Source organism: Cornus florida, unplaced genomic scaffold (assembly GCF_030987335.1).
Source record: "Cornus florida cultivar Cherokee Brave unplaced genomic scaffold, ASM3098733v1 CherokeeBrave_3.0.0_Hap2_Chr03, whole genome shotgun sequence".
In the NCBI taxonomy this organism is placed as follows: Eukaryota; Viridiplantae; Streptophyta; class Magnoliopsida; order Cornales; family Cornaceae; genus Cornus; species Cornus florida.
Genome location: NW_026775573.1, coordinates 15782898 through 15806533, shown reverse-complemented (window position 1 = coordinate 15806533; position 23636 = coordinate 15782898). Strand labels below are relative to the sequence as shown.

The window sequence follows — 23636 nt, the reverse complement described above, 5'->3', positions numbered from 1 at the left end:
GTTCCGCTGTGTTTGTACGTTTGTAGCACGAGATCGTGATACTTTATACCAAAAATTGTCCATTTTACTTTGAATCTAATTTAACTTTATAAATGCTATGGTGCTTTCATCATTTAGCAAATTCAACAAATTCAATAAATAAGAGTGCAAACTTACTTCGAGTACTCTTCATTAAAGTCTGAGAAAATTTTATTTCATCCCACTCAATCAAAACTTGACATCTAAATAAATGTGTCAAGAGTGTTGAGTTGTGATTAAGGAAACCAGTAAGTCCCGAATTATACAATAATTTCTCATTATAGACTTTCCCTTATCCCGGCCAAATACTATGTGTAAACAAAAGTGTCAATTTTATACTCGAGCAAGTTGAGATTGATCATATAAGAATTTAACTTGCAGATTGAACTTTTAAAGTGCCAATACGTTGGCCCTCAGGGACATAGTGATATTGACAGTGATTTGAAAAGTAAGTATTTGAGGTCTCGCTTTCAAATCATATTTCTGACTTAAATGATGCTTTCGAATCATACTTATATGATATAAATGGTATATGTGTTATGTGGCTGATAGATATACTATTAAAAAAAAATAAAAAAAATAAAAAAAAAAACAAAGAAAGAGGTGCCAATACGGGTAAAAAAAAAAACAGAAAAAAAAAAGTGTGCAAATACGGTGAGTTAAAAGGCCATTTGCAGATTCAGCTTTTAAATAGACAAATAGGGAGTTTAACATTGTAGAACCAGATAGGAGCCAAAAATTTTGAAACTTGCTACTGTTAGATGTTCCTCTTCGAGAACCAGCCAGGTTCAGGTTAATTTTTAGCCCCCTAATTAGCTACTTCTCTCTCTCTGTGTAGATACTACCATACAAGATGAAGCAATTCATCAAACAGATAGAGTGCAGACTACACCATCACCCTCTCTCATCATCTTCATTCTCTTTTCTTCGCTTACCCTCCATTAGTTTCTCCTCCACCTCCTCATTCGATAATCAATCATCGACCCCTCTTCAACCACACTCAATTACTCGCAATCACACTCCTTTCAGGACAAACATTGATCGTCTTCATGGTTCCTTCTTCTGCACACTCATTCAACTCTTCCTCTCCTGCCGTCGATTCTCCGATGCCTCTGACGCATTCGCCGCCATGCGGTGGACCTATGGCCTCATTCCCGACCTACCCTCTTGGAATCGCCTCCTACATGGGTTCAATACCTCCGGGCTGGTCTCCCAGGTATGGTCTGTTTACTCCGACATGCTCTCTTGTGGGGTTTTTCCTAATGTTGCCACTCGTAACATAGTAATTCACTCTTTTTGCAAAGTTGGAAGGCTCAATTCGGCATTAGATATGCTCAGGAATGCAACCATTGATAGAATTGACAATGAGACTGTTACTTATAATACTGTTATATGGGGGTTTTGCAGAGAAGGTCTTGCCCAACAGGCTCTTGGGTTGGTGTCTGAAATGGTTAAGGTGGGTGTTCCTTTTGATTCTTTTACTTGCAATATCTTGGTAAAGGGTTTTTGCCAAATTGGGTTGTTAGGATATGCTGAGTGGGTTTGGGATAGTTTGGTCAAGGATGGGAATGTTCCAAGGGATGTTGTGGGTTTCAACACCTTGATTCATGGGTATTGTGAGGCCAGTGAGTTGAGTGGTGCTCTCAAGTTGGTGGAAGGTATGGGAAAAGAGGGTTTATTCCCTGACATTGTTACTTATAATACTTTGATTGATGGGTTCTGCAAGATGGGGGATTTTGCTCAGGCCAAGAATCTCATGGATGAGCTTTTGGTGTCTCGTAGAGACGTGGATTGTGGGATTACAAAAATTGATGAAATTCATACCGAAAACAGTAGTCAATCCATAGGAGGATCAGACTTGAATCCAAATCGCATCACATATACAACACTTTTTAATGGTTACTGTAAGTGGCAGGGACTTGAGGGAGCATTCCCCGTTTATAATGAAATGCTTGTCAATGGGATTTTGCCTGATGTAGTTAGCTATAGTTCTATAATAAATGGACTTTGCAAGCGTGGAAGGTTTGCAGAAGCCAAACTACTTTTTGAGGAGATGGGACGGATGGGTGTCGATCCTAATCACGTCTCCTACTCTGTTCTCATTGATTCGTTTTTTAAAACAGGGGATGCAATGGGGGCCTTAACCCTTCAGAGTCAAATGGTAGTTCGTGGAATTGCCTTTGATTTGGTTGTGTGTACCACTTTGATGGATGGGCTCTTTAAGGTTGGAAAGCACATCGAGGCTCAGGATATGTTTAGGACTCTAAAAAAGTTTAATTTAGTTCCAAACTCCATCACCTATTCTGCATGGATTGATGGACACTGCAAATTGGGAGACATGAAGGGTGTTGAATCTATAGTACAAGAAATGGAAGAGAAAAATGTTCTTCCAAATGTCATTACATATTCCTCTGTCATTAATGGGTATATTAAAAAGGGAATGCTTGATGCAGCTGTTGATGTCATGATGAAGATGGTGTGCCAGAGTGTCATGCCAAATGTTATTACTTACTGTACTCTAATCAATGGCTATTTCAAGGCCGGTAAACAAGAAGTTGCTCTTGAATTCTATGAGGACATGAAATCAAGAGGGGTGGAGGAAAACAATTTCATACTTGATGTGTTCATCAATAATATGAAAAGAAGAGGAAGGATGGATGAGGCTGATGCATTATTTAGAGATATGATGTCTAGGGGACTGTCACCTGACTGTGTTAACTACACTTCTCTAATGGACGGATTCTTCAAAGTGGGTAAGGAATCAGCTGCTCTTAACATGGCCCAAGAAATGACACAGAAAAATCTAGAGTTTGATATTGTTGCATACAATGTCTTCATTAATGGTTTGTTGAGACTTGGCAATCATGAAGCAGAATCTGTTTATACTGGAATGAGGCAGTTTGGTTTGGCTCCAGATCTTGCTACCTACAACACGATGATTGGAGCGTACTGCAGAGAAGGGGATTTGGGAAATGCTTTCAAACTCTGGAACGAGATGAAGACTTATGGGGTAATGCCTAATTCAATCACTTGCAACATTATGGTAGGAGGGCTTTGTGGAGCAGGTGAAGTTAATAAAGCTTTGGATTTGTTAAATGAGATGGTGGTTTTGGGATTTCGCCCTACCTCAACTACTCATAGAATTTTCCTAGATGCAGCTTCTGAGAGTAAAAGGGCCGAGATAATTTTGCAAATGCATGAGCAGCTTGTTGATATGGGACTTGAGCTCAATCGGATAGTTTTTAATACTCTCATAAGTATCTTTTGCAGGATGGGGATGACTAGAAAAGCAACATCTGTATTAAAAGACATGTCAGCAAAAGGAATTTCAGCAGACACTATCACTTATAATGCTCTTATGCGTGGATATTGCAAAAGCAGCCATTTGAAGAGGGCTTTTGCTACATATTCTCAAATGTTGGTTGAAGGGGTATCTCCTACAATTGCAACTTACAATATTCTTCTAGAGGGCCTCGCAGCTGCTGGTTTGATGCGTGAGGCGGCTGAATTAATTGACGAAATGAAGCAAAGAGGCTTTGACCCCAGTGCTAATACTTATGATATTTTGGTTTCTGGCCATGGGAAGATAGGAAATAAGAAGGAATCTATAAAGCTTTACTGTGAAATGATAACCAACGGCTTTGTTCCCAAAAATAGTACTTATAATGTGCTTATCAGTGATTTTGCCAAAGTGGGAAAGATGAGACAGGCTCGAGAGCTTATGAATGAAATGCAAGTCAGAGGGGTGCCACCTAATTCTTCGACTTATGACATACTAATTAGTGGCTGGTGCAAGCTATCAAAACAGGCAGAGCTGGAAAGGATGTTAAAAGTATCATACCAGTCTGAGGCAAAAAAGTTAATCAAAGAGATGAATGAGAAAGATTTTATTCCATGCGAAACCACCATTCGTTATATCAGTTCAACCCTTGCAAAACCAGGAAAGAAGGTTGAGGCTCAGAGTTTGTTGGATAGGTTTTACAACAGAAAGAGCACTGGGTAGATGCGCTAGGAGAAAGAAGAAATGCAGAAAGTTCTGTTTACGCTGGCATCCACACCATGGCTATAAAATGTTATTCCTCAAGGATGGCACCATGGCTATTCAATGTTCTTCCTCAGCTACCAAAATGCTTCATATTGGCATCTGGCTCGTAAATGCATCATTGTGGTATGAACTCCTAACCTTTGTACATTTTCTGAACTGACTGGATTCTGTGTCTTATCTTTTTTTCTTTTCTTTTTTTGGGTTAGTCTGTGTCTATCTTTAATGGCTACTAGTAGTCATTTTTTAATTACTAAAATTTTCAGTTCTTGATTTTGCTGGGCTGCAAACTAATATTAGGTCAATAATGATAGTTCATTTAATTGATGAAAACGTAAACAAGTGGTTTGTACTCTGTATTGCTAGCAGGTGTTGACTCGGTCTTCTGTAGCAAGAGAATCATATGATATATGGTCATTGATTCATGAAAAGGAGATCACTTTGAGAACAGGAACTCGAAGAAGAGAAAACCCCTATAAGGAAAGTAAGTAAAGGCATTTCCTGCTAGTTTTTGGTTTATTCTTGAACTATATTTTTTAGTAATGGTTAAAATCTTTCAATTAAAGAATCAGAATCCAAAATTTAAATCATATAAGTATGCCATTTTGCATATGGGGTGACTAGCTCAAGTTGAATAAGTCTTAAGTGGTTGAATATACAAATTTAGTTTACTATTTTGCTTTGTGTAGGTAAATTGTCTCGTCAAATTATAAATAATCTTGTCATCACTTTAGTTCAACATTCCTTCCCTTGTTCTTGTAGTGCCTTAGATTGAACTACTTTCATTCTCGTTAACACAGTCATCAGTTTTTCTTACCCTCTGAGCAAACCATCTCAGTTAACATTCCTTTTTTTCCTTCTTTGTCTAAGATTCACAGTCATCTTAAAAAAAAAGTTCCATTATCAAATTATTAAATTTCTTTCACCCTTATTTTCCCCTGGGTGCTGTCTCCATCTCAATATCCTCGCTTTAACTTTCTTCGTTGTTCTCAATAACCTCCAATATATATTTTCTCCTGCAAACATTTTTTATTCTTCCTTTAGAGTCGGATCTCTTTTGATTTTGCATAATACTTGAGAAAATTTCAGCGTCAAGGTTTTGCAAGGTGTAAGATTTGGTATTAAAGGAAACCATGTTTAGCATATGACATAATACAAAAAACACTTCGTGTTGAAGGAAGAACAAGCAGAAGCCAGATAATTCCAGAGTTCCCCTTTTTTAGATTTTCAATTCGCTTTCTCAAATGAACATGATTGTATTTGCCAAAAGTTGTAACTAAGTGCTTCAATCTATTATAGCAGCATATCTTCCCTCTTGAAACCATCTTTAGAGGATGGTATTTTCATATGTTGAGTTAAGAATACAATGAGCCTGTAAGTCCCGTACCAAACCTTTGATACTATATTTTTGAACCCCTTGTGAATTGTTGTAATATCACCACCAATAACATTAGGAGATTAAGACACAGATCATCTAGAGATTGATGCAAACAGCATAAAAGCAAAATATATGGTTAATTTATGCTTTTTCACTCTTAAAATAGATTTGCGCGAGTGTAATTGCCTTCAATTCTTTGAAATGGCTCTCATTAGAATGTAATGGTACATGAATATCTCCAAGACTCCTTTCTTTAAAGCTATACCTGGTCATTGTTCACGCTTCATCATTAGCTACATCTTGCACTTTCCATTCTTTATTGATTAATTTTATGATAAACAGGCATATAAGAAGTGCTTTCAGAATCTGAATTATGCAGAACAACTGAGGGTCTTGTGCCTGCATGCAGTACGAACATGTAAGAAACCAAGGCTTTCAACCATTTTGAAGGGTTTTTCTAATCTACTTTTCCTTGTTTTTGTATGAGAAAAAATTCTTCTCCTTCTCTTTTTATATTTTTCTCCTTCCAGCAAATATGGCTTAACTTTGAACTTGTATTTTTCTTAATTTTATCTCTGGGCATACCTAGAACAGGTAAGGAAACAGGATAAAGTATCCAAACAATTTCAGATTTGCTGAATCAAGAACATAAAGCCTAAAGGTAATATGCTAAATTGATTTTTGTTGCCAGATTGGTTGATTCTGTCTAGGTCCTTGTTCCAGCTTCTGTTCTTTTTTAGGTTATTGGCTCAACAGATTCTCAAAACACAGTTGAGGCTCTTTTAAGACTAATTAGGGTAAGTAACATCTTTGGTTATACGCTCTCGTTTTTTAATTTAATTAATAACTCTCCAAACTCTAGAGCGACTACTGTTGTCTTTAACTCTTCATCAACATGTGTGCTTTATAATGTCCATTTCCAATGTTGCTGAATACTTTCTCTTGGATTTGGAACTAGGTATTGCTCATGTATTGATTAGGTGAAGGCAACATAATTTCATTATATTTGCAGTTGTACTCGTGGAATTTTTCTTTTTAATTTGAAAGGGTATATCAATGGTCTTCAATAACATAAATATTGTTATGTGATTTAATAAGTCAATTTAAAGGCATGATTGAGTTAATCATATTTTTTTAATGATTACAGTGTAATCTGTGCTTAAGGAAAACTTCATGAGTCGATGGAACAGAAAACAGCTGGATACTATATGCTAAAACAATTACTTCCAAAAAAAGACAAAGGCATAAACTTCACAATTGAATCTCCATCTGTAGGAAGGAAATCAGGAGCAGATAGAAAATTCCACTTTGGATTTAGAGAGAGAGATGGTACTGGAGCTAAGGTGTCTTGAAGTAAGAGGACATACTTCCTCACTGGGAGTTGAAGAAAGAGAGGGAAGAGAGATAGGGTAAGAGAGAAAAAAAGAGAGAGAGAGTAGATAGTTTGCTAGAGGTTTAAGTCCCCACCATGGCATAGTGTGGGTGTGTGAGTGTATACTTTATTTTTTTAAAAAAAGAAAGAGAGAAAAAAAGATTGGGTTAGTTTTGGAAAGATTTAATAAAGAAAGGAAGGAGGTAGAGAGAGGTAATGTGTATATATATATTTATGTATTCTGAACAGGATGCTACATAGGAATAACTAAAAAAAAATATAATTTTTATGAGGAACATACAAGTCTAATGGTATTTTTTCACCTTCCAAAGTAAAAGGTTGAGATTTCAAGTCTTTAAATGGACAAAGTGTGTGTATGTGTTTTTTTGTTAATAAAAAAAAACAAAAAAAAATGGAGGTGGAACATGAATGAGGTATAACACCTATAAATGATCTAATTAGATAAAGTACTTGATTAGCATGATTACATTCCTTAGTTTGATATAAAATAGAAAGAAATGAATAGCATGATTACATTCCTAGTATGATATAAAATAGAAAGAAATGAAAAAAGCGTATTCATGTTATTGATCGATTCATAAAGAGGAGTCTAAAGTATGTTTGTATATTATATTCTGAATCCGTCTTTAATCCTGTTGAAAGACTGTTTTCATTCATGATTAAACAATGATGTACTGCTAGTGTGGGTATTAATTTTTAATGTCCGGCATTGAAAAACTGTGATTTTTGGGGAAAATAACTTTCAGTAATTTCTTGATTCCTACAAAAAGATCTACTATGTGGAAAATTTTAGCCTACTCTGCCTTATCATCTTGGTTTCCTTTCCTGATATTTTCTCAGGAAAATGACTACGTGTCTGTGACTTTGTGGTGTTCTGACTCCAAGAATCCCAGTCAATGGCCTGTCAAGAAGTATAGTGGTATTTGAAGATTCTATGGGTATGTATTTCACTTTTTTATTCAAATCCCATGGCACTATTTTTGGGGTGAGTGCTTAAATGCATTCCACAAGTCTTAATTTTCTATTTTTATTGATAATTTAAAATTAAAATACTAGTTGAAGGTCTTCTATTCTGGTAAAGTATCACTTGGAAACATATTTAAAGATAACCTTTGGTTAGTGTTTTAGGTTTAATTATCAGGTCAAATATAATTTTTCAGAATGACCAATATCTATATATACATATTGTTTTTTTTTTTTTAAAAAAAAAACCACTAAAAGGCGATATGCCAGTGGAGTTTTATTAATGTCAGGTTTGTAAAATTGATAAAAGTCAGGACTTTTTTCAAGATTTTCAGTTGGCACTTAAATTACAGCAGTTTAAAATTTAGTTGGCTGGTGGGCTGCACCTGCCTCTTCTGACTGTCGGTGGTATAGCTTTACTCAATTTGTAATTTTTTTTTTTTAATTATTTTTTTTATAAAAAAAAAAAATGAATTATTCAACCGATTAAACGATATGAAATCGAAATAATTAATGGAGATTAAAGAGATGTCATGTGAATTTCATTTGAAGATACTTGTTTGTTAGTTATAATTTGCAATGTTCAATCGGTCTAAACTGTTGTTTTATTTATTAAATATGTTAAAATTTAGATATACTTTCAATTTATAAATTATATTCGCGCTGCTCTCACTTCTTTAATTATTAAGAAGTAACAAATTGTCAATTTCATTATTATTATTATTTTTTTTATCAAGAATGCAAGAGCTCATAAGTAAATGACAAATGTCACAGGCCAATTCGATTCAGGACTTTTGAATGACCACTGAGGAATTCTACCAGAGTCTGTGCAGTGATTGTTGTTGATTGAGCCTACCCAAATGTACGTCTACAATTAAGTCTCTCTGATTGATTTTTATTTTTTTATTTTTTAGAATTTTGTCTGACAATCAAATGTTACGCAAATTGGATATCCTTGTGATGGGATATGGTGCGAGTTTAATCCTCTACACTTATATTGTGAGTTGTATTATAAAGAATCCGAACTCAATATGCTTTATCTTGCAGCAGCGGGCTTCATATGCTTATGCAACCATCCTGCATCAAAGGGGTGGGGCACACTATTTATCATGAAATCTGTAAAATATTGTTCATTCATTTAAATACTAAAAACAAAATTTATTAGTTTTTATAAAATAAAATAAAGAAAGAAAAAAAAAAAAAAAAAAAAAAAAATGGATAGTGAACAAAATAGTCTGACATCTCTTTTACCAAATTTCCATTAATATTTAGTACTATAAGACATATTCCCACGCATCTACTATGCTCTGTCGCTCCACCTTATCTTATCTTCAGTATACAACTAGTTTTCGCGGCTCCAGCGTCCGAGGTTAAAACAGACAAAGATCGTGATATACACATGCTGTTGTCGATTAAGATACTGCCACGCCTCTATCAGCGCGTGCTTCACACAGTCCCACTCCACAATCAATCCTATCCCTACATCCTGACGTGCAAGTTGAAGCCATATTCTGATTATTATATTCTGTATCTCACGCATTGAAAAGGGCGCGTGGAAGTAGTGTTTCAAAAACTAAGAAATTAATATCTGTTTCCCGCTTTACCCTCGTGCAATCATGTGCATTGCTCCGCTAATTGCTCCCTACAGAACAGCCAAAGCTTGCCGCGACTCTGAAGAAATGAGTAGGGAACAAAACATGCACCGAAAAGCTCACTTAAATGAGCTCTGACCTCAGTTACTTCCCCACCAACATTGCTCTCTCTCTCTCTCTCTATATATATATATATTATATGCATACATTCCACAAACAGAAAGCTCCTTCTCACACTATATAAATACGCATAAACCCCTGTTCTTCTTTGCAATAACTTGTCTCTCTATTGAAGGTATGATGGGTATTAAGGGACTGTTTGTTTGTGTGGTTTTAATTGAATTATCCATTTTGGTTATTGGCGGGATTCCGAGGAAGCCGGTGGATGTACCATTTCAGAAGAATTATATGCCAACATGGGCTAGTGAGCATATCAAGTACATCAATGGTGGTTCCAGTGTTGAGCTTCTACTTGATAAGTACTCAGGTATATATATATATTTATTGGCTTTGTGTTTTATATATCTTCAAACCCTTGTGGTAAAAAACATCACCCAAAGAGCTCACACTCATCTATCTATCTATCTATATGTGCGTGTATAAATATTACAATGAGAAGTTGCTGTAATGGCGGGAGATTTGTGCACTACATTAGTCCTTTTTTATGTATATAATATTATAAGTGTATAATATATTGATCACTCTGTCTCTCTCTAAACTGAAGGAACCGGATTTCAGTCAAAAGCGTCGTATCTGTTTGGGCATTTCAGCATGAGAATAAAGATGGTTGGAGGAGACTCGGCTGGTGTTGTAACTGCATTCTATGTATGTGCACCTCACCATCATTTTTTAACTTTTATTATATGTGTGTGTGTGTGTGTGTGTAATTGGTTGTTGATTGATCATATATATATTTATTGATCATGACTATATTTTCCTTTGATCAGCTTTCATCACAAAACTCGGAACATGATGAGATCGATTTTGAGTTCTTGGGGAACAGAACTGGTCAGCCCTACATAGTGCAGACCAATGTGTTCACCGGGGGGAAAGGAGATAGGGAGCAGAGGATCTACCTCTGGTTTGATCCAACCAAGGACTTCCATTCTTACTCTGTCCTTTGGAACATGCATCAGATTGTGTAAGTAATTTTTTCGATTAATTTCCGTCTTTTATCGCCTTACAAATATACATATTAGAGGTCTTGAGGCTTATGGTCTAGCTCTTATGATGATTTATCAGAGCCATCTTAGACCTACAAGAAAATATGTAATTAATATTGTTGGAACAAAATCTATGAACTTTTACAAAATGTTTTCCCTGATTTAGGAATATGTTTATACCCTATAAATATATTTATACTTATACTACGTGTGTGTATTAGCATTACATCAATTTTTATTTTTGTTTTTGTTTTCCCTTTGCTTTATGAGATTTAGGATCTATTTTTGTAAAATGGGTGTACTGAGTTTTCATTTACTATTTTATTGTATGACTAAGAGATTCACACATTCAATACATTTGGACCAACCATATGCATAAATGCACATAAAAGTGGTGGTGTTCATGGCTCACACTTTGGGCCCGGGGCACATATGGGCCAATACCCTAATAGTCATCTTTCTAGGACTTCTTAATTCTTATAGTGGGCTTGAGCACTTGCCATGGGACCAAGGCTTAGACAATTAAACGAACAGCAAGTAAAGCTCACATTGGGCTGGATTCTTAATGGGCCAGGCCCGTTGTCTTAATTCATCTAGGTCCAGCCTCGAGACCTGAAAGAATTCCATTACTGCATGTCAGCAAGACGGCTTAGCTGCTGTCTATGAGCACCTCTCTGCAGCGAGAGATTATTACATAGTCCGGGACTACATGGTCCCAGCCAAGCACACACCATACAACTAAAAAAAAACTTAATAAAGTTGACACATCTGACAGTGTGAGATTGGCCGGGACCGTGTAAAAAAATTTCCTCTGCAGCAGTTTCATTTCAATCTAGTTTTTAACACAGATAGTTGTAAGTATGTCAATTTGCCATATTGCTCATCTCTCTCTCTCTCTCTCTCTATCTCTATCTCTATCTCTATCTCTCTCTATATATATATATAATTGCAGCTTCTTTGTGGATGATGTACCAATAAGGATATTCAAGAATTTAAAGGACTTGGGAGTTAGGTTCCCATTCAATCAACCAATGAAGCTATACTCAAGCCTATGGAATGCTGATGATTGGGCAACAAGAGGAGGATTGGAGAAAACTGATTGGTCGAAGGCACCGTTCATCGCATCGTACACTTCGTTCCACGTGGACGGCTGTGATGCCTCGACCCCTCAATCGGCACAGGTGTGCAACACACGTGGACGGATGTGGTGGGACCAGAAAGCCTTCCAAGATCTGGACGGCCAGCAATACAGGAGACTTCAGTGGGTCCGAAAGAAATTCACCATTTACAACTACTGCAGTGATAGGTCAAGGTACCAAAGTGTTCCTCCAGAGTGTGTTAGGGATAGGGATATCTAAAAAGGTCTCATAATAGTTGATGTTATGTTTTGAAATTAGTCTCTTAAAAATAAATATGATAGGAGGATTTAGGTAGTGATAGTAGTTAGTAACTGGTTGTGTTAGGCATTTATTATGTAATGGATTGTATTTGGTAAAATAAGGTGAGATTTGTACTCGGTTTGGATATTTTATATTTTATAAATTTATACTCTGTTTGGAGATACATTCAATTCTTCATTTCTGTGTAAAGTTCAATTTATTGAAAGTGATAACGGTGTTCAAATCACTCTTGAACACTGTTGTAATGTCAAATTTGCACATGGATTGACAATTCAAGATCAACATGATAGTTAATGATTTCCACTTTGAAAAACTATGTAGCATGATAAAAGTGGATATGACTTACTCCACTAAGAAAAATTGGTTAGTGGAAATTACAATCTATCTTAGGGGAATAGTCTAATGGCGAAGACTTTTGCTTCACATCTCGAAAGTTAGGAGTTTGAACTTTGGATCATTTACATGAAAATTATATGTATCCGGTGACTTGATAATGTGTTTCGCTCATTTTCATTTATTGTGTAACGTTTGAACATTATTTTTAGAAATTTTATTATAATAGTTAAATCTGAAGAACTTTGAATTAACTAGTTAGGCTGGTGTATATGGATTTTCAGCACTAGTTGAGCTCAAAATCATCCTCAAACTTGAATTTCAAATTATGATAGACTGAATGATCTAAATAAGTTGAGCACATGCTTGACAAATCAAAACCTAACCTAACTCAAATACCCAAAAGCGCGCGCGCAGATTCTAATTAGAATTAGGTACTCTTTATTTTATTACATTCAGAAAACATACATAACCAACAGAATTTGCTTTCAACTCCACTTAATTAACAAATGAGGTTAGGAGCATAGACAAAGGACATATCTTTTAAAAAAATGGATTCTCCCAATTTCATGAATTTCTCGGTCCAAACCTATCCAACAATAGCTTGAACTTTTGAGTAAATGGGTAAACGCCCACCCGTTACACTAATGGTAAAGACTTTTATCTCACATCTCGAAAGTTGAAAGTTCAAATTTAGAAATTTTATTAAAATAGTTAAATCTGGAAAACTTTGACTTAACTCGTTAGGCTGGTGAATGTGGATTTTTAGCACTAGTTTAGCTTAAGATCGTTCTCAAACTTGAGTTTCAAATTATAATAGACCAAAAGATCTAAATAAGTTGAGTACATGCTTGACAAATCAAAACCTAATCGAACTCAATTACCCAAAAACACACACACACACACACACAGATTCTAATTAGAAATATGTACTCTTTATTTTATTACATTCATAAAACATACATAACCAACATAATTTTTCATAGCAAGATTAGCTGTCTTTCAACTCCACTTAATTGTGTCCCAAAAAAAAAAAAAAAAAACTCCACTTAATTAACAAATGAGGTTAGGAGCATAGACAAAAGAAATAACTTTGAAAAAAATGGATTCTCCCAATTTAATGAATTCCTCAGTCCAAACCTGTCAAACTGTTATATAAAAAATCTCATATATATTTAAATAAATATATCAAAGTTCATATCTTTATATGTTTTTATTTTTATTTTTATAAATGCTCTACCTTCTTCTACAAATAAAATAATTATCATAATGTGGTCCCTTTTTTTTTTAATGTGGTCCCTTTGATGATGGGCTAGTATGTGTACATGTGTCAGCTTCGCAACCATAGTCTAAATTATTGAGTTATGTGAATTGGGTGCTCATAAAAAATGATATCTCTATATGCTTTGATTAGAAATGTTGTCACATAGCATATAATAATTGTTAAACAAAGTGCATATATGACCCCCTCGAAAGGAAATAATTAAAGAGAAAGAGGACCATCGCTACTTTTTATGATGCCTCATTGTCCAGTTTATAAATTCCAAACTTTCTATATTTAAGATATGATGAGGTTTTACCTAACGAATAAAAGAAAATATCATATGAAGAGGATTGCCATTTTGAATCATTTTTTATTAATTAATTAGTATAGTACCATTGTTCTTTTATTATTTTTAATTGTTGGGTTATAGTAATAAGATAGCCACCAATGTAGAGACGTTAGCAATTGAACTTCGTTTAATTTATCAAATAATACTTAAATAACATATTGCACAAATAAAGGGTAATTATATTGACAAAACAAATGCAATCTTTTACCAAAAAAAAAAAAAGAAAAAGAAAAAGAAAAAGGAAAGGAAAAAAAAGAAAAAGAAAAGTGTGAAGTCATAAAGAAATTGAAAAAGTTGTTTATGTAATCTGTTTTGGCAAAAATCAATGTTAAAACCATGCAAATCATATCAAAGTTATCTATTTACTCCTTTTTTTCTCACACACACACACACAAAACCCTAGGTGACATGTTACTTTTTTTTTTTTTTCATCATTTGGAAAATATAAAGCTAGAATTTTGTATTGAATATTTACCTAAGTTGTAACTCAGTGATATCTTCTCTCTTTTCAAAGTGAAAGACAGATGATTCGAGTATCTGAATGAGTATTGTGAGAGTTTTTTGTCAGGCAAAATAAATAAAATAAAGTAAAAAATAAATTTTATGTTGACTATTTACTCAATAATAAGGTAAAGCAATTTAGTGTAGCATGTGAGAAGTTATCTCTAATTAATTGATAACCTACCACCATTACTTTAACTTCTTAACCATTTAAATTGGTAATTCATCAAATGTGCTTTGCAGAAGTCATTCTTTATATATATCACACACTACATATAACACACATAATTAAACTTTTTGAAGCAATTAAAAAAAGAAATCCATGCCGGTAAAACCTCCATGTGTTATTCCACCGCCAACCACCAGAATACTGCCATGAATAGATGTGTAAGACACCTTTAAACAATCACCATAAATTCTCTTTTTCTGTATCTATCACCATTATTGCATTGTTCAATTTGTTCTTCAATAAGTAGTTGTGTTTGTTAAGATTGCCTTAAAGTATTGTTGGCTATTTTGACAGTAATGTCATTTATATTATTTTGTGAACCATTAAAAGAACCTTTAGTCGGGTTAAAATCCCGGACATCTGAATATAAAAATTAATAAAATAAAATAAAATAAAATAAAATTTTTTTATATGAATCTTGAGTTCTTGAGATTTCAAGTATTAGTGTTTTCACGAGACAAGAGATGAAGTGGAAAAGATATGAAATTTGTACTTAGAAATTACTTTTTCAACAAAGTAACATACGTGAAAACAATATCCGTCTTTTATTGATCAATTGGTTTTGTACTCATAAAAAAAAAAAGAGAGAAAAGAAAAAAAAAAAGTTCACAATGAGGTGTCTTACTTTGAGTTGATTCTCTGTATCAATTTTCAACTAAAAACTATTGTTACTTTTCTTAACCCAAAAAAAAAAAATCCGAAGTTGATTTTTTTTTTTTAAAGTGTAAATTACACAAATCTTTTTTAATGTTTGGACAAATTACATACACACAAATATACCGTTCAATATTTATTACTTCGACCTTCCTTAAACTCATTAATAGACGACGACAAAAAAATGACTTTGAGTGTGAAAAGTCAGTAAGGGCATGTTTGACTTGTAACTCTGAAAACAGTTATCAAAAATTCTGAAAACAATTCTTAAGAACTCGGAAAATAGAAAACTATTTTTAACAGAATTTTTTATAACTGAATTTTCAAAAAAATAGTTTTTAAAAAATTAAAAGTAAAAAAATTATTTTATAAGTTACAAACCAACATACCATAATACTCTTATATCATATTAATATATTATATTACATTTAATACAGACAAATGTCAAAATTGCTATTTTATAAAATTTGATCAATAATTTTATCAGGAAAAAAAAATGTTACGGGTATTGTTGAGTATACAGGTTAAATCTCATATAAAGTTAAAATAATAATTATTAAATGGTTTATAGTTTATAATTTAATAATAAAAATAAATAAATAAATAAAATAAAATAAAATAAAGTTGTAAGAGGTGCATTGTGAAGGTGTGAAAGGGCTTTACCCATTTCCCAAGTTAATCTCAAAAGGCAATTCCAAAGTTGGTTAAAGTGAAAGTGAAGGCTGTTTAAAGGAATATTCATTAATTTCAAGGGCACTTTCTATCTCTGCCTTTAATTGTTAGTAGTTGTGTTGCTACATACCCTTTTTTAGTTATTAACACAAATTCATACTAATTAACATTTCACAAAAGTCTACTTAACATTGGACCAAAGCTAAATTCTTCATTTCCACCACGAAAATGAAAAAGGGTAACCATAAAATAAGGCCAAAGAACACCATTTCATGACACCCACTAACAGCCTCACTAATGCTTAATTGTGTTCCTTCAAAAAGTTAATAAATTAAATTTCATTAATTCTAAAAATATAAGATCATCAACTAATATAGGCTCGACATCTGTCTAATAGATGATGTCATTTGAGGAATTGACTGATGTTCATTAGGGACATTATTTGATTGATTAGATAAAATATTCCGTTCATAACTACTTTAGATGATTAGACCTAGAGCAAGTGAGAGGATAGAGATTAAACAATGTGTTGGAAATTAAATTTAATGCCTTAAAAATCACTATTCACATATACAAAATTAAGTAACTCTTTAATGGGTTACAAATTTTGGATCCGTGCAATTATTCACAAATAATACATATTAGGTAAATTCAAATGTATTTAGTAAGAATTAAACTAAGACAACCGGATTTAAAATTCGTTTTAAGAGATTCTTTATCTATTAAGCCACTCGCGTCATTTAAGTATTCAACTAGCTCGTATTTCATGATCTTGCATAAAAATGATCTTTCATGATCATAAACCAAAACTTGAAACCATTCAATGACATGTGACTTTAGGTTGTTGGTGTGATGAACAACCATCTTCTTCCTTGCTGCAATGGGTTTTTTTTGGGTTCCATATTCTAGTTTTACGTGTAGTTGAAAAGGGTAAAATTTGCTATTTTTGTTAAAATTTCATCAACAATGCTATTTGCATGACTGGAGAACAAAAATGCTTCTGCAATGTCATGTGATCGATCAAGAAGTGAAGAATAATAATCTGAGCAGTCAAAAAGCATGCCGTGAAAGCATTTTTTATCCATCATTACATACCACCAATTAGGACCATATTCCGATTATTTCATCTCAGTCCTACATTGCCTTACAAAAATTAAATAAAAAAAAATAAAAACATTAAACTGTTCACAAAAATTTAATCCGTAAAATCAATTTGATGTTTTACAGATTGAATCGGAATGATTTAAATTAACTATACTGACCTTTCTTGTGGAATGCTTAAATAATATGGACATTCTCAATATTTTCAAAAATAACACTCACCTCATCTATTAGTAGTGTTGTTGGTTTATCAAAAGTTTGAATGGACAATTGTATCCATTATACTATATTTTTCCAAATAACACTCGTCTCTTCTGTGTCAGTTCATAAAAAATAAAAATGAACAATTATACCTATTGGACTTTTTATGTTAGTGTTTCTATTTTCCTGACAAATTAAATAGATGAGAACTCGAATACCAAGACACGTATTTAAAAAGTTAAAAACTCTATCAATTAAGTCACGAAATTGATTTTCATAATTTAACCTTTTAAAATATTATGAATTCCTTGCATGGAATTGATTTTTGTTTTTCTTCTAATTACAACTCATTCGATCCCTGTGCAAGCTACTGTAAAGCAGCAATCAATTAATTTAATTTTATCAACATAAGTACTTTTTTTAATCACGCCAACCCACAAAGCACCTAACCCAACTCTACAAAGCCTTTCCAGAATTTTCCACCACTCCTCTCTCTCTCTCTCTCTCTCTCTCTCTTCTTCTTTTTCTCTCTCTATAAAAAACCCTGTCCTTGCTTCTTCTTAAACGCTTCCACAGTCGGACACAGCACCTATACCTACAGGCCCTACCTCTACAGCCCCTACAATATATTTCCTCCACTCCTCTCTATCTCTCTCTCTCTCTCTCTCTCTCTCTCTCTATCTATAATATTTTTCCACCACTCCTCTTCTCTCTCTCTCTCTCTCTCTCTATCTATAATATTTTTCCACCACTCCTCTCTCTCTCTCTCTCTCTCTCTCTCTCTCCTAAATCCCTCTTCTTTTTCTAATCATTTATTCTTAAACGATTCCACACCCGCAGAAAAACACTTCTTCTTCTTCAATTCACTGAAGTTCCTACTTCTTGCTTGTTCTAATGACAACACCAAAAGAAGTAGAGGAAGTCTCTGAACACCTCAGATACAAGGTAAAATTTTGTTCTCATCACAACACCCATCGTTTCTTTTTCAACAATTTTAGCTCTCTCTCTCTCTCTCTCTCACACACACACACACACACACACACACACACACACATATATGTATGTGTGTATATGTGTGTTTTATTAATTAATATCCATCTCTTTCGTTTCTCAGACATGGGTCTTGAGAGTCTCAATCCACTGCGAAGGCTGCAAAAAGAAAGTCAAAAAGATTCTTCAAAAAGTTGAAGGTAAAACCAACTACCCTATATTTTCCATCTATTATAGTTCACTCTAGTTGTATAAATATACCTATACATAGATATATACATGCTCAGTTATGTGTGTAGGTATGTACATGTATTCGATGATGGAAATTGAAATGTGTCTGTGAATCCAATTCAGCTCAAAATCTTGTACTTTGGCATGTTTTTTCACACGGGTTGTGTTCATTTCCTCTGTTTTGCTCATGATGGAAATTGAAATGTGTTTTTTGTATTAAATTCAGCTCAAAATCTTATAGTTTCACATATTTATTGGTTTTTTTTATTCATCTGGGCTTTGTTCATTTTCTCTGTTTTGCTCATGAAGGAAATTGGTGTGTGTATGTGAATCGAATTCAGTTCAAAATCTTGTAGTTTGACATATTTTTTCATCTGGATTTTGTTCATTTCCTCTGTTTTTCCCTTGATAGAAATTGAAATTTGTTTGTGTTTCGAATTCAGCTCAAAATCTTGTATCTTGACATATTTTCTCTTTTGTGTTCTGTTCATTTCCTCTGTTTTGATAGGTTTTCTGATCAGTTTTTTGGTTTGTTAATTCTCTTTCATCTTCAGGTGTTCATAAAGTGGATATAGAAGCCAAGCAACACAAAGTTACAGTAACTGGTAATGTAGAAGGAGAGACTTTGATCAAGAAAATGTTAAAGTCAGGTAAACAGGCCGAGTTAATCCTAATCCCGGAAAAGACTGATCAGGAGGAGAAAAAGTCCGGCAAATCGAAGAACAAAGAGAAACAGAGCAACCCAGAAAGCAGTGAACAAGTTAGTACTCATGGTGGTGGTGATCACAAAGAGAAGTCACCAGTGAAAGTCGAAGTAGTCCAAGACCCATCTCAAACTAGCGGCGGAGGTGGTGCAGCACAGGCTAAAGCCGCTAAAAATGGCGGTGGAGGTGGTGAGGCACAAGCTAAAGCTGCTAAAAATGGCGGTGGAGGTGGTGAAGCACAAGCTAAAACTGCTAAAAATGGTGGTGGAGGAGGTGGTCCGGCGAGTGAAGGCGCCGAAGCAGCCACAGATACTGAAACCGCAGCTAAAAATAGCGGCGGACAGCGGGTGGAGTCAAAATCTGAGGGGAAGAAACCGGAGACCGGTCCGGCCGGTGAACAGTCTCCGGCGGCGGAGAAAAAGGGCGGTGAAGTTGATGGTGGTGCAGAGAAAAGTGGTGGCGGCGGCGGCGGCAATGGCAGTGCTGGTAAAAAGAAGAAAAACAAAGGGGAAAATGGTAATACAAGTGTTGCTGAAGGTGAACCATCAAGCAGAGAATCAATTGATCAGAGCCCACCTCCGGCTTCGGCCTCGGCTAATCAGAGACCTCCACGTCAGCACGGAGATTATCACCCACCACATCACTATGCACCACCACCTGTATATGCTGTGAGTTACAATACGGCGCATCCTACTAGCAGTAATACGGCGTCGTACTATGCTAATCCACAACCGTATCAATACGCATATACGCATCCGAGTGAACAGACATACCGATATACGTATCCGAGTGAAGGGATGGAATTTTCACCGTCGGATTTGTATTCCCATCCGCGGCAGCCGTCGGATTCCCTCTCGTATTTTAGCGATGAAAATCCAAATGGGTGCTCAATTATGTGAAGGAATTCATAATTGTCTAGAAAATTAGGTATAGTAAGCTAAGCTTATACTACTTGTATAAGCCAATGGGATGTAATATATGTGTGTGAGTGGAAGATGGTTGGTTTTTATGTATTTTAATATAAACTAGTGATTTTAATCTTCACCATATTATTAAATTTAACCGTAGTTTGATCCACTTAAAAATAAGTTTTTTTTTTTTTAATTTTAATTTTAATTTTAATTTTAATTTTTTTATAGATATAATTCTTGCAAACTTGGAGGAGGGGACACGCTCAAAAAAGTTGGATTTTTTTACCGGTTAGGTCACTATATAAAACTCTAAAATAAGTTATTTTATTTTATTATCTTTAATGTCATAAAAGGACATGTGATTCAATGATATCATAACATTAACCATAATGAGAAGATTTTTGCTCAATTGTTCAATTTAATTTGGAAAGTTTAGATAAAGCTTATTAGGATTTTAGAATTCGTAAATTTTGTATAACAATTGTGTACAATTTGAATCAAGAGGGAAAAAATTTTATACAAAAAGAATTAGTTTGTGCGATATTTTTTACATAAGACTAGTAAGACTTACGACTGATGGTGTGATTTACCATTCTTGATAAAATCCAATTTGAAATTCTATATCATCACATTGAAGTGTTGAGACGTACCAAATTGTATGATTTAGCATTTGTTATAAAGTCGAGATTGTGCTTATATATCATCACATTAAAGTGTTAAGACGTACCAATATTGGTTGTGTGATTTCTTTCTTCTTCTTTTTTTTTTATTTTTTATTTTTTTATTTTCCCTAATTGATTGTATGATTTATCATCTGATAGAGTTCAGTTTGTATATCGTCGCTTTAAATTTATACATTTTGTCAAGTATAATAATAATATATATATAATAAAAGTATGCCTACACCTATTATTATTAAGAAAGAAAGGTTAAGAAAATATATTTGGTGGTGTTATTGTGAAGACTTACATTTCATGATCTTTCTTTCTATTTTCTCTTTCAGAAATGGGGGAATAAATTTGACCAATTAAGTGAGAGTGCAAGTCAAAAAAGTTGAATGAGAATAATCAATGAATTGACATTGTGTGTTGACCAATTTGTCCTACATATCCATCAATTTTTTTATTTGGACTCTTTGTTTCACAACGTCTAACATTGCTCTCTCTCTTTCTTTGTGCTCACTCAACGCCAACGGGATTGGCTTTACTCTGTTGTCACGGAATTATCTATCTTCATCAAGAAGAGAAGGCTATTAACGTTTTCAGAGAAAAAAGAAAATTGAGTCTCATAAATTTAAAATGTAATACTCATGATTTTATATTTCTAATATATGATTTATTATACACACTTGGAATTTTTTAAAGCAAATAAAATATTGTGCAAAAAAGTAACAAATGATACAAAATACAAATGGTTCACCCACATTATCTGTTTAGTGACATGAACTTGACCTTCTACTTTAGAAGGTAATCATAATGGGTATAATGGATTTGATTAATATTTTATTTTTTTTGGATAAAAAATTAATCAAATAATTGGATCACGGGTCATTTTTATAACATTTAAAAGTAAAGAAAAAATTGAAAGAAAATAAAGCGTTTTTTTAAATAAGTTCAACTAATACAAAATCTAGTGATTAAATTTGATATTAGGGTAGAAGTTAGAGGTACCAAAATTTCAAGTCAGACTCCCAAAGATAATGGAGAGCAACCCAATTATTGAATTATGAAAGCGTTGGTAATTAAATTTGCACAACATACTGAAGAATGCTTTGTACTAGAAAAAATTTAAGTCTTGTTCCAAAACAAATTCACAATCAATGCAAATCCACTTGCTTAGAGTTGCTAACAATATATTGTCTCATAACATGGTGATTGATGAAAGAAAAATAAGAATTTTAGACATGAGTGATTTATATGGACCCTAAGAGAGTTAATGGGTGTTCAAGGTGGGGCCTAAAAATATCAGTAAAAATATATTTTGATTCTTTCAAAGTTATATTTAAAAAAGTAATAATAATTTGACACGTGGCAACAATTATTTTCTAAATTATATATTGATAAGAAACTTATTGGATTTGTTAGCCTTGTAATGCTCATCTTTGTTGGTCTTCTCTTGATTGTATGTAATGCATTATTATTTGTAGGACCAAGAAATCCTTCTCACCCACTTTTCTGATGTGTAAAGGAAACCTTGAAAGTGAAATGGTGGGATATGATTAAATTACAAGGTGTAGCCTCCTTGATCTTGTTTTTGGTGTCTCTTTTTAAAAAGCAATTCCTATTCCTATCTTTCATCAAAAGTTTCAACACTAGGGTTTAATGTGTGTTTCTTTCTTCTCTTCCTTTGCTACTCTTCCTAACTAAGACATTAATATGATGCACAATCTTAAATTTCTTGAAAAATAAAACCCTAATTTATTTAGTTTCTTAAAACAAAGAAATGAATTTGCACTGTAATCTTCGACTGAACAATGTTCATTCACATGATATAATAAACGGAAATGATTTGAAATGCTCGGCCAAACAATCCTTAGCCGTGAGATGCAACACAAAGTTGCATCCAATGACTATAAGACTAGTATTTCGACTAAAATGTTGAACATATATATATATCATGATTCTATAATACAGTAAATAAGATCCGTTTTAAGTTCTACTACACTATATCGACTTTGAGTAGTACAGTTCTTTTAAAATTGTGCTTTTTTTTTTTTGTTTTTTTTCTTATAATATGTATTTAAATATAAAAAAATTGAGAAAATTGTCAATCAAATAAAATTTTAAATTATAGTAACTTAAACAAAGGGAGACAAAGTAGAGTCTTTCTATGTACTATGTACGAAACTAGAGCTTTTACAAGTATTTTTTTCTTAGGTAGTTTATTGATAGAAAATATATAGTTAAATTAACTATATATTAACTATATATTTTCTATCAATAAACTACCTTTTATTTGCGCGTGATAGCCTGTGTTCTTTTATGTCTTTGCCTTTTTTTCTTTTCTTTTCTTTTCTTTTTTTTTCTTTTTTTTCTTTTTTTTTTTTTTTTTTTTTTTTTTTAACTTTCTTGCTTTACATTCTTCTATTTAACATATATTTTTGTAGTGTATGGAAAAATGGGCTCCCATAATGTGATTAAAAGCAAGTTTGTGCAGTTGTATGCAGACACTTTGTTTCCTGCATACTGGCCTCCTGTTTGGCTGTTTCACTTTGTCTGAGTTGGGGAAAGAGACTTCTCTCCCTCAAAGAAATCATTATGCTCAGGAAATTATCACTCTCCAATATATAACTTCCTTTTGACTTGAGTTTGACTCATCTTTATTTGAAAAATATGATTATTTTTTTAATTAAATAATGTATAATGATTAGATACACTATCTTATGAAACTTTTCAAAAATCTTGAATCGTATTTTTGTCACGTTTGCTCACTTGCTACTCCGTTCAAAAAATTCGTTATACTTAGCCTAATTACACACAGATGAAACTTTTCAAAAACCTCTTAATGTTTGCTCATTTGCTTCTTCGTTAAAAATCCTTAGTTTCAT

The 23636-nt window shown here is 33.5% G+C and overlaps 2 protein-coding genes across 6 annotated transcripts; both read left to right on the top strand.

Annotated features, from left to right (window-relative positions):
- The first annotated feature begins 633 nt into the window (after positions 1-633).
- Positions 634-12112, top strand: LOC132299671 (probable xyloglucan endotransglucosylase/hydrolase protein). Of its 5 annotated transcripts, XM_059796430.1 has the most exons (11): positions 4019-4186; positions 4430-4544; positions 5781-5856; positions 6028-6099; positions 6179-6235; positions 7672-7769; positions 8569-8656; positions 9765-9873; positions 10111-10211; positions 10334-10527; positions 11502-12112. In XM_059796430.1, the coding sequence occupies exons 8-11, from the start codon at positions 9795-9797 to the stop codon at positions 11905-11907; spliced, it is 780 nt and encodes a 259-aa protein (XP_059652413.1). In that variant the 5' UTR covers positions 4019-4186; positions 4430-4544; positions 5781-5856; positions 6028-6099; positions 6179-6235; positions 7672-7769; positions 8569-8656; positions 9765-9794; the 3' UTR covers positions 11908-12112. The 5 variants fall into 5 exon arrangements, with proteins under 5 accessions (XP_059652410.1, XP_059652409.1, XP_059652413.1 ...); XM_059796428.1 differs by having other exon boundaries at positions 8569-9873; XM_059796427.1 differs by lacking the exons at positions 9765-9873; positions 10111-10211; positions 10334-10527; positions 11502-12112 and having other exon boundaries at positions 634-4186; positions 6033-6099; positions 8569-9009.
- A 5663-nt stretch (positions 12113-17775) lies between these two features.
- LOC132299670 (heavy metal-associated isoprenylated plant protein 35-like) lies at positions 17776-20240 on the top strand. The gene is made up of 3 exons (XM_059796425.1): positions 17776-18198; positions 18368-18443; positions 19029-20240. The coding sequence occupies exons 1-3, from the start codon at positions 18148-18150 to the stop codon at positions 20075-20077; spliced, it is 1176 nt and encodes a 391-aa protein (XP_059652408.1). The 5' UTR covers positions 17776-18147; the 3' UTR covers positions 20078-20240.
- The last annotated feature ends 3396 nt before the right edge of the window (positions 20241-23636 follow it).